The following is an 11,970-nucleotide window of genomic DNA, read 5'->3' on the forward strand; positions in this document are numbered from 1 at the left end:
ATGGAGGTTACAAAAGCACTGGAAAAGCTCGGAGAAGCGCCCGCTTTGGCAACACAATTGGAGTACAGTGTGCAGTAGAAAATTGGAATTATACAAGAGACACTTGCGAGGCCTGCAGCTATGCAGATTAATGGAACTGTCAAGGTGGAGCGTACTAGGGTGGGTTCTATTCATGTACAGCACCAGGGGTAGTCACTGGGTTTTTGCCGATATGTTTCCCCAGCAATAGATACGAAGTAATCCACAGCTGGTCTAGGATATCAGGATCCACCCATGCAATTAAACGGTTATGCTCACACTGTGATTTCAGATAGCTACCCGCCTCACCAGAGCCAGTGCTACCTCTCTATAGCGTGACACTATAGCACTGGCCCTACAGACACCGCTTGCCTTATTTCACATGATGGGGCTAGAGAGCTCGATTAGAACCAAGGGAGGGAGGACTGTTGTCCAGAGTGATGCAGCACTGGGATATATCACTTCCTTGTAGCTTTCTGTCCGCTCATCAGCAGAGGATTAACTAGTAGTTATACGGAGTAAATCAGAATGGCAGGACGCCACTATTCCATGCTGCTCCTGGTGACTCATCACACTTGATGTCTCTTGCCTTTGAGGGTGACTGCCTGGCCTCTGTCGAACTCTTGCTTGATCACAGAGCATCTGTCACGCAGGTCAATAATTTTGGCCAGACTCCACTTTTTGCAGCTGCAAGCAATGGACAAGAATCTGTGGTCAAGCTTCTGATTGAACAAAATGCCCATCTCTACTATGCTACATCTCCCGATTCAGCCGCATTCAACCCTTTGGCTTATGCCGCCATGAATGGCCATGCAATGACGGCGAAGTTGCTTTTCGAGGCTGGAGCCTACTCAGTGTCTGCTCATAGTGGGGAAGATGCACCATCATACGTGACACTGGCAAATCTCTTAAAAGCTGGATCAGAAGGTCGTGATGATGCTTTTAGAGATCTGAAAGACGAAGGAGCTGACCCCAACATCCGCGATCACCGTCTACCTTTGCATTGGGCGGCATTGAAGGGTGACAACAATCTGCTCAAATGTCTTCTGGGGAATGGTGCCGACATCAATGCTAAAGACGTATTTGATCGAACACCCTTATTCTATGCTATTTTTGGAGGCCGGCATTCTACAGCTTTACTGTTGCTCGACTATCCGGGTATTGATTTCCAAGGCACAGATATATTTGGCAATACTCCACTCATACAATCGCACAAGAGACAACATCAAGGAAATCAGTGGAAATTACACAATCTCTTGAAAATAAAGAGCAGAGATTATGATGGCCTCTTATACAACACAGGCTTTTTGGGAACCCAGCAATCGTCACTGTCTGCCACTTGTGATGCATGTCTTCAATTTGCCATGTGTTTCTTCTCTTGCACAAATTGCACTTCTACCGCACCACTCAGGAATGACCCAAGGACTAACCCAAGAATTAATCCACAAACTGCCCAAAAGTTAACGGAACAAATGCTCCAAGCTATGGGCCCTAGGAGGTCTATGATTAAATATTGCAAGTTTTGTATTTTGAGAAATGAGCTATGCCTATGTCCATTGTGTGGCCATGCGCTCAAGATTGAGAGCTTTCCTCAGTCGTTGCAGATAAATTGATAACCCATTCCAGGAACATTTTTGAGAACATACCTAGGTATTCATCTAATATATGATACTCTATTTCAGTCAATTGAATGTACTCAATTGGGCTCTGAGGTGATGGTTCTTCATCTCATCTTACACGATCTTATAATTCTTATTGCTCTTAAAAGACTCTTGAACCCAAGATACGCAGCAGAAGCTGCTGTGATTCAATACCAGGGAGATTTCATGACCCTGAATAGTTCAGTGGGAACTGAATAAGATATGATCGATGAGTAGGCCTCGAAATGGTGCGGTCCCGGTCCTAAGGTCAAGGACCAAGGACCGCCAAGAGGACCGCTAAAAGGCCCGCCAAGAGGTATAAGGTGTATAAATCATGATTTATAAGTAAATTCTCTCCTAGTTAACTAATTAGGATAGTTTAACATATGATTATTAATGCTTAGAAATTTTCTTGGCGGTCCTTTTTGAAGTCTATTGATGAGATATGACTTGACTATTCAATGCCTTGCGTACCCTTTACGATACGAAAAGACTACGGATTTCTCTGCAGAATTGTGATCCGGGGAGAATCGTGATCTATCGGAGGATATGAGGATCGGAATAAAGTTCAGATTGTGGGGTTGCAAGTCTATCAGAGAAACTGTGACCTGGCACAAGGGCTGCGCTTTCCTTATAACAGGCCATATTTTGCTAAACCCAACTTAGATAACTCCTAGAATTACGACAATTTGTTCTAGAGCGTCCATCACTTCTTTGAACGTCTTATTGATATGACTTGAAGTAGACTTTAAACCTGGCTCAAGGTGTCTGAATTCGAATTCCAGTATATATTGTCTCTGGTATTGGTTTAAGGACGACTTGGTACAATATCTTAACTGATAATTCAAGAGAATGAAAGGTGGATAGAAGACTAATTCCAAAACACTCAAGAAGACATCCTATCATGTTGACTTCCAGCAAAATTGGTATTTGGTTAATACAGAGGTAGCTCTTAGCCAGCCTCCCAATCGCAATCTCATAAAATGTTCTAGATTTGTAGATCCATCTGCTTTCACATTCAATTCTTCCATGTGTAGCGGCGTCCATACATAGTTATATTCTATAACCTACGGTGACTAGCTATTAGAATACAAAGCATGAAAAAGGAAAGGAAAAGGAGAAATCTGCAAGGCTTTGTGCGGCAGGGGGATATAAGCAAGGGCCTGGTCTCTCGGTTAGGAGTTCGGGTTGGAGGTTCGGCCAAAGGCCGAATGTCTGTGGATGCCTCAGGTGTCTGCCACGCCGTCACACCATGTCCCAAAGAATATTACCTATGTGGTCGCCTGCACCACTTAGCTTCAGGATGCGCGCGATGGCACAATTAACATTGAGAAGTCGAGAAGAAGGTGGATCAATGGTACACCCGTGTCTGAGGTGGAGCGTGCGAGTCTCGGGGAGTTATGGTAGGGTGGTGGCCTGTGTAATGTTAGTATGGTAGTTACGACTTCTACTCTTGACATAGATTGAACCCCCCACTTCAAATTAGGCCTGCCATGCAATCACTTAGCACAGTCATTCTACAACCAGTCTATAGAACCATTCTTATGTGGTTTAGAGTTGCAAGTTACGAGAAGTGTGACTGTTAAGACTTACACATAGTATTAAACAGTTTGCTGACCTCCTAAGTCCTTCAAGGGTCATGTTATGAATCAACTGTTAGGCGCTGTCCAACACAGCCTCGCACGGTGAAGCGATACCCTGCAAGGCAGGTGATAAGGATATCACAGGTCACGTGATAAGGTGGCCAAGCATGGTAGATGCTATATGGAGAATGAGGTATACGGGACTACCATCTACCAAGGGACTGAGCTACCAAGGGTAGATGATGGGGAGCATATGCCAGGGAAGAAGCTACCAGGCTGGGTTATATAAGGACGCTCCTTCACCATGTAGATAGCTTAGTTCCTCGTGCTCAATAACACATTGTTACTTGGTTATATACTGGCAGGTCAACAGGCTAACCTACTATCAAATATACAGACTCAATAGGCGCTCTACTTCACCTTAGTCGCGTTGTCTATCAGTCAGAGATCGTCACTCTTGTGTTTGACCTATGAAACCCAAGCCTCCCTACCTTAGACCAAGCCACCGTTGCGACTCAGGACCGAAGGAGTGCGTAACAGGTCAGGTGTTTAAATAGCCCTAGTTACATATTCTCACAGTGCAGTATCAAACTCTCAAGTGCTTAGCCGGAAAGTAGCTGACAATTAGTTATTGCATATGATAGTGCTAACCCAACCTGCAAGCAGGGGGGGATCTCTCATTTTAACCCGCAAAAATAACAAGTCTACTTTAGCCAGGTCCCAGACAAAATATAATGTCCTGATATTCCTGGTGCATACATTGACCCGCCAAGCAGTCGAATTAGGACTGTTCATTCAAAACAGTTGATTAGAGTTCTAAGCACGAAGAACTAAAGCTATCTATATGGTGGTAATGAGCGTCCTTATATAGCCTAGCCCTCCATGGTCTATCCATCCCCACTATGGTACCCGTATACCTTAATGGTATGTCGTATACCATATGGTCTACCATATACCTGATGGTATGTTGTATACCATCCTAGTCCTTGTATACCATCATTAGTCATCTCTCGTCACGTGACTCTGGACATCCTTATCTCTTGCCTTGCGGGGTATCGCTCCATTATGCAGGGCTGTGTTGGACAGCGCCTGACTGTTGGTTCATAACACATCTCTCAGTCTAAAGGTAACAAAAAATCCTACATAGTTCTTTATGGATATTTGACAACATGTACTCTGTACAGCTGGTGCAAAAACTTCAGCACATCTTTTCAAGGTTGATGGAAGAAACTCCAGTGGTAGTGAAAAAACTGCTCATAACAACAGTTAGTCCACCCGCTCTGCCGAAATGTCGACAGTCTCTCTATCACCAGAGAAAGACACGTATATCAAGCAATTTCGGTAGCTGTCCGACATGAGGCGGGAAAAATTGAAAAGGGGACGGCCAGTTGAGCGTCATATTCTGACAAATGCCTTCCAGAGCGCTGGATATGAGATAGCTCCATCAAAGTTGGAGCCAAGGCTCTCAAAATGACAATTGTTCTGATTTGAGTACTGCAGGCTGAGGCACTTGCCGTCACTGTAAAGCTACATTATTATTACTGCTGAACAAAACTGCTTCAAACATAGTCCAAGTAAAACTGATATTGTGACCGAGTAGGAGAAAACCGAACCTCAATCGACACCTTGGGACACATCAACCGGCCGGCAAGGCTCCCAGTATTGAAGATCATGTTGCAAAGGAGCCAAGCATGTTTTGCAGTGTTGACCTACTGAGTCATGCAGGTGCAGGCAGTCAGCTGATGCATGATACCGCTGCGGTGCGTGGAGTACAATATCCAAATACTTCATCTAATCTAATCTATCTATCTAAATTTCATATACTACAATGTCAGTGGGTCGGTTGTCACAGCTTCTTATTGTACGGTGTGGGTCAATTTTCAGCTGCTTTGGTGTACTGATATTGCTTATATAAATATCTTATAAGATACACTCTATCTCTGTCTGGTACCAATGGCTGCAACCAGATGTCTAGATACTTTTTGTGGCCCAACAGTCTAACCTATGAGATAATATAGAACCCAGATGAGTCTGCATGTATGCCATTAAGTATAGACAAATGAGTATATGCTGCCAGCTATAGGAGTTCTTAGACCCATATTATTATCTACTATCTGCATACCATTTCATCTGCCTCCTATTTGCCTATGATCTAGGTGAGTATCTAGATGGTGTGAGTACTAGAGTTGTAAAGTGTATACAGAAGTACTATGTCATGGGAGGCGCCTAAGACTCTTAGGCTGATCTCGTGGGGTTTATCTTGAAGGACAGGAAACAAGTGGAAATAGGAGATGTGACGTGCCTTTTGGGTCCCTAGTCCTGAGAGGTTCTGCGCTCCAAGACGGGATTCCTAGGGTGGAATGCGTCACAAGACCCAATACTGCTTGAGCCGTCGTACTAGGAGGCTTGACCTAAGACCTCCTTCTTGTGAGGATATTCTTGAGAGGATTGTTAACAAGAAGTAGAGCTCAAGAAGATTAGATACTAGATTCAGTAGACAAGTTGACCACAGGGTCCTGATCCCCATGGTTAAGGAGCGTCATTATATACATGCTGAATCCTGTCTGGAATTACCTAGCTGTTGGATCATTGATGATCTGAATCACTGGTGATCTGGATCATTGATGATCCATGCCTGTTCCTACACCAAAGGATCATGGGGATGGATTGTGGACGATCTGTCAAGTCACGTGCTGATTCCCCTCACCAACCTTGCTGGTGATCTCTAGGCTGCGCTGTAACAGATAAATAGGCATATGCTGACAGCTATAGAAGTTCTTAAAGCCACACTATTCTCTACTATCTGCCTGCCATTCAGTCTGCCTAGAATCTAGGCGAGCATCTAGGCGAATATCTATCTCTATAGTAAATATAGTCTGAGTGAGCATCAAAGATGTAAAGTGCGTACAGAAGTAGAAGAACTTAAAAATTCAATTAATAATAGATCTGCAGTAGTATGTAGTAGAATATTGGCTACTGGGTATAACTGGTGCTGTCTACCATTTCAAGCCTGAGTAAGCATAGTGAGCGGTTAAAGGCTTGTTTCATGTATTATAATGTTTAATTGCCTTTGGATAGCTTCAGAATCACATGGTTTTAGAACAGCAATCTGCCAAGCCGCTAATAATTTGCAGGAGGGAGGCAGGGGGTGACAAAAGATATGGTTGTCTACTGTACATTAATAGCAAGGCTCTTTCTCAGGACAAAGTGATTTGAGAACCACAAGAGACCATCATGGATTGTGATGGCAAGTGCCATACTCACAGTGTATCACGCCGTTTTAGCATATGAGTAAGTGACATCTCAGGGATACTAATCTCTGGTGTGTGCTTGCAATTGAGTCAGCTATTGATGAACACATACTGTTCTGCTGTTTATCTTCATCATCCAATTCCTGTCAAGCCAAGGACACTTTAATTATGTACAAGTTTGGTCTCACAGGTATGCATTGTCTCACACTTGAGATCTAATACCAGAAGTCACCGAGGTTCCTGAAGCTCATCAGCCGTAGAATCGCCTTCTCCAGTATGACATCACCTACCTGCACATCCGATCGCCCTGGGATCGTCGTACATTTTAATCAATCTATGTCAAAAATAGGAAAGTCGTAACTACCATACTAACATTAAACAGGCCACCGTACCAGAACCATTCCACTTCAGTGGACTTTACAACAACCGCTCTAAACAACCACTCTAGAATAACTGCTCTAAACAATCGCTCTAGCACATACAGACCAGCTGGTGGGATGGAGCTTGCCAGCAGCAGGTTGAACAATACCATAACTTCTTACCTGCTTTTACTCTTTTCAATTACAACATCAAAATCAGACCCATGCTATTTCTGTATGGGGAAGCCCCCTTACTATTCAATCTGCATACTATGTTTGTGCTGGTCCAAACAGTATGTAATGAAGCTTGTGCTATTTCAAACTTCTAAAGATAGATTACAGCTGTTACAGCGCAGCCTAGGATTAGACTGAGTCAGGATGAGGGGAAGACTACCACGTGACTGGATCACCATGATCCATGAAGGTCGATCCACCACGTGACTGGATCACCATGATCCATGGACTATGATCCATGGGTTGTGATCCAGAGGCTATGATCCTTGAGCCATGATCCATCGGATAGGTATTTCCGGACAGAACTCAGGATGTATATAAGATGCTCCTTAACCATGGGGATTAGGACCCCGTGGTCAACTCAAATAGCAATCCTAGAGTTAGCATTGCTAGTAACGACTATTATCTATCTTTTCCCTTGTCTTCTGTCCTTCAAGATAAACCCAACGGCCTTCCGCCTAAGAAGTCCTAGGCCCGTCGTTACACTTTGACCACCTTTCTTGCAGAAGGCAAGCAGGGAAAGAAGCGAAAATGGAAAACATCACCCCCCAGGAAGTTGTTCGAGTTCTTAGAGAATTACAGAATCAAGTCAATCAATTGGAGAACCAGCTGCAAGAACGGACTGGTGAGAATACCACCCTTAGGGAGCAGGTTAACCAGCTGCAGGACAAGCTCCAAAACCAGATCAATGGGAACAACCAACTCCATGAACAGATTCACCTACTGGGACAGCAGGCTGGGGCAAGCACCAACCATACATTGAACCTTGCAGCCCAGAACCCTACTGACCCTGATGTCAACTCCAAGACCAAGATTGTGAAACCCAACCTTTACTATGGCAACCGAAAAAAGTTGCAGACATTCATCTCCCAGCTGGAGCTCTATTTTTTCTTCAACCCCCACAAATTCCCAAACAAAGAAAGAAAGGTCATGTTTGCAGCAACCTACCTACAAAGCACTGCAGCCCAGTGGTTTGACCCCTACCTGAAGGATTGCCTGGAAAGGTCACCAGAACAATGAAGAGCTGAAACCACTGAAACCTTCAACAGCTTCAACACATTCCTGACTCGCATCAAACAGAACTTCAGGGATTTGGATGAGGTAAAAAAGGCCACCAGGACTATCATGTCCATCCAGCAGAAAATGTTGGTCACCAACTATACCACAGAGTTCCAACAAGCAGCAACCTTCCTTGGGGACTGGTCAGAATGAGTGCTCATGGAACATTACTATTGAGGACTGAAAGAGGAGGTCAAGAATGGGCTCCTTGCAGCAGAGGAACCAACTGACCTCAATAACCTGATACTCATGGTGACCTGAATTGACAACTGACTCTTTGAACGACGGACTGAGCAACAATGATTCAATCCTTTTCAACAAGCCCCTTGACACACAGGAAATGGAGGCAATGCCATGGAACTAGACAATGTGACTAGAAGAGAACGGAACACCCAGGGAACAACAAACAGATGGGTCAGAGGGCCCAACCCCAACTGGATAGATGAACAGAAAAAGTGCTATAAGCAGAAGCTGTGTATCCACTGCAGAAAGAATGACCATATGGGTTGGAAATGCCCAGACAGAAAACGAGACAACCAGAAACAGATATTGGTCACAGAAAGGAACAAGCATGCTGAATTACCATGGACAGCCTGCTATGATAACAGCTGCTCCGATCATTACGCCTCCAAGAACGTGACAGGATGGTTTCCAAAAAACCCCAAGAAATCAAAAAACTAGAGGACCCTGCTAGTATGGGACCCTCACAGGAGTCTTGGTCTAGGTCCCTGAACCCGGCTACAAGCACGCGAAACGGAACAACACTCAATGGAATGGACTTATTGAAACAATTGGTGATCACTGTCAAGATCAATGGGAGGAAAGCAAGGGCCATGATCAACAGTGGAGCCATGGGAAATTTTGTCAGCAACACATTTGTCACCAGGAATGGGATCCCCTTCACAGGAAAGAAGGAGCTGTATCAGTTATCTATGGTTGATGGATCTGCCAGCAGCTATGGAGGAGGATGGGTGCGGATGGAAACTGACCAGTCCTCCCTGAAGATAGGACAGCACAAGGAAAAGATCAACCTTGATATCACACAGATGCCAGGACATGATATAATCCTAGGGATACTGTGGTTGAAGATGCACAACCCACAGATAGACTGGGTAACAGGAAAAGTGCAGTTGGCGGAAGAATCCAACAGAGGTATAAGGCCTGAAGGGCATCCTGAGGGAGAAGAACCACCAGTGGAGATCAAAGAAATCTCCCAGAACACAATGATGTGAATGTGGAAAAAGGGAGAACAAGTGGGAGTCTTGTATCTTACCCTAGCACCAGATCTGATGATTGGATCCATGGAACAGAGAAAGGATCAACTGCCTTTGACCGAAATGGAAGCAGTCCCAAAGGAATACTGGGACTTTGAGGAAGTCTTTAAGGAACAAGGCAGAGGACAGCTGCCAGAACATCAGCCTTGGGATCATGAGATATCCTTGAAGCCTGGAACACAACCAGCGTTCAAACCTATTTATCCACTCTCAGAGAAGGCGCATGAGGCGCTCTGAGAGTATGTTGAAAAGAACCTGGAATGAGGATATATCTGGCATTCCACATCACTGGCTGGATACCCAATTTTGTTTGTCCCAAAGAAAAACAGGAAACTCCGACTTTGTGTGGACTATTGCCAACTCAATGATATCACTGTCAAGAACTGCTACCCCTTACCACTCATCTTGGAGTTGCAGGATAGATTGTGGAAGGTGAAGTTCTTCACCAAGTTGGATCTTAGAGAAGGGTATTACCTGGTGCGCATAAAGGAAGGGGAGGAATGGAAAACCGCCTTCAGGACCTGACTAGGACATTTTGAATATACAGTCATGCCATTTGGTCTTACCAATGTGCCCGCAACCTTTCAGAGTTTGGTCAATAATACCCTACAGAAATACCTGGATGTCTTTTGCATGGCCTATTTGGACAACATCCTTATCTACTCAGAAACCTTAGAAGAACACAGACAACATATGTGGAAGGTGTTAGAAGCCCTGAAGGAGAGAAAACTCTCAGTTGCACCAGAAAAATGTGAATGGCACACCCAAAGAACAGAGTTTCTTGGCTTCATGATCTCCCCAGGACATGTTAAAATGAATGAAGGAAAAGTCACAGCCATATGAGGATGGCCCAAGCCAACAACAGTCAAGGAGACACAAGCTTTTCTTGGATTCGCCAACTTCTATTGGAAATTCATATGGAACTACTCCAAGATTGTGGAACCTTTGACAAAGCTCACCTGAAAGGACCAGAAATTTGAATGGAAAGAAGAGCAGCAGAAGGCATTCAATCTCCTTAAGCAGAAGTTTTGTGAAGCACCGGTCTTAGGAATTTTTGACCCAGAGAAACCTATCTTCATTGAAACAGATGCCTTGGATTTCGCAATAGGAGCATGCATCAATCAACCTGATGAGCAGGGATGACTGCATCCAATTGCCTTCTACTTGTGAAAGATGACCCCACCAGAATTGAACTACGACATTCATGACAAGGAACTTCTGGCCATCATAGCGGCAGTAAGAGAATGGCGGCACTACCTAGAGGGAGCAAAGTATCAGGTTATGATCTATTGCGATCATAAGAACCTGGCATACTTCACCACCTCCAAGGAGTTGACCTGAAGACAGGTCAGATGGGCAGAAGAGTTGGCCCCCTATGATATCAAGATTACCTACTGAAGAGGATCGGAAAATGCCCAAGCAGATGCGCTCAGTCGAAGACCAGACTACCAAGAGGGAGAACCTTCTCCACAACCCGCGGTTTTCCGGCAGGAGACTGATGGAACCCTCACAGTGGACAGGCAAGCTGCACCTGCTCTAAGACTAGGACCCGGTACATGGGCAGAAAAGATTAAGGAAGCATACCAGAAGGATTCAATGGCAGAAGAGCTTGAGGAAATCAAGAATGATCCCAACATAACCAGGGGAGAGGGAGATATTATCCTATTCAAGGGACTGGTCTACATTCCAACCAAATTGAGGGAGGACCTGATCAGAGACATCCACGAAGCCCCGGCTCATGGACACCAGGGGATAGAGAAAACCATTGAAAGGATTACCCGGAACTTCTACTTCCCAGGATTAAGGAGGATGGTGCGACACATAGTATCACAATGCAATCTTTGCATCAGGAGCAAAGCAGCGTGACATGCACCATATGGACTCCTACAGAACCTGGATGCACCAGAGAGGCCCTGGCAATCCATATCACTGGACTTCATTACAGATCTACCTGCATCCAAAGAGCCCCTGACAGGGATAATATATGACTCTATCTTGGTCATTGTGGATAGACTCACCAAATATGCCTACTTCCTGCCATACAAGAAAGCATCCAATGCAGAAGAGCTGGCATATACCTTCCTACGGATCATTTTTGGGAATCACAGGATGCCAGAAGAATTTGTGTCTGACAGAGACAAGCTCTTCACCTCAGGATTCTGGCAAACCTTGACCCGCCAACTTGGCTCCAAGCATAAGCTCTCTACTACAGCTCACCCTCAGACTGATGGACAGACAGAATGGATGAATCAGACCCTGGAACAGTACCTGCGCTGTTACATTAACTATCAACAAGATAACTGGGTGGAACTTTTACCCATGGCCCAGTTCGCATATAACAGCGCCAAGAATGAGACTACCCAGGAATCACTGTTCTATGCCAACTACGGGTTTGAACCGTCGGCCTACCAGGAACTGAAACCAGACAAGGTTCTGGCACAGAAAGGAATCCTCCGAGCCGACCAGCTAAGAGAGCTTCACCAACAATTGAATCTAGATATTCAGTTTATTGCATACTGAACCGCCAAGTACTACAATCAACACCATAAAAA

At 44.8% G+C, this 11,970-nt stretch overlaps 3 protein-coding genes across 3 annotated transcripts; all 3 read left to right on the forward strand.

Annotated features, from left to right (window-relative positions):
• Positions 1-596: 596 nt before the first annotated feature.
• On the forward strand, positions 597-3,065 carry VTN00DRAFT_8076 (uncharacterized protein; the record flags this gene model as incomplete). The annotated part of the gene is made up of 2 exons (XM_069434890.1): positions 597-1,097; positions 2,961-3,065. 2 exons carry the CDS (start codon positions 597-599, stop codon positions 3,063-3,065), a joined length of 606 nt encoding a protein of 201 aa, XP_069286342.1.
• A 4,551-nt stretch (positions 3,066-7,616) lies between these two features.
• Positions 7,617-8,105, forward strand: VTN00DRAFT_8077 (uncharacterized protein; the record flags this gene model as incomplete). Its single annotated transcript, XM_069434891.1, has 1 exon — positions 7,617-8,105. One exon carries the CDS (start codon positions 7,617-7,619, stop codon positions 8,103-8,105), a length of 489 nt encoding a protein of 162 aa, XP_069286343.1.
• Positions 8,106-11,014: 2,909 nt separating this feature from the next.
• On the forward strand, positions 11,015-11,938 carry VTN00DRAFT_8078 (uncharacterized protein; the record flags this gene model as incomplete). The annotated part of the gene is made up of 2 exons (XM_069434892.1): positions 11,015-11,230; positions 11,309-11,938. The coding sequence occupies 2 exons, from the start codon at positions 11,015-11,017 to the stop codon at positions 11,936-11,938; spliced, it is 846 nt and encodes a 281-aa protein (XP_069286344.1).
• Between the last annotated feature and the right edge of the window lie 32 nt (positions 11,939-11,970).

Source organism: Thermoascus crustaceus, assembly GCF_041956765.1.
Source record: "Thermoascus crustaceus strain CBS 181.67 unplaced genomic scaffold VTN00scaffold_5, whole genome shotgun sequence".
NCBI lineage: Eukaryota > Fungi > Ascomycota > Eurotiomycetes > Eurotiales > Thermoascaceae > Thermoascus > Thermoascus crustaceus.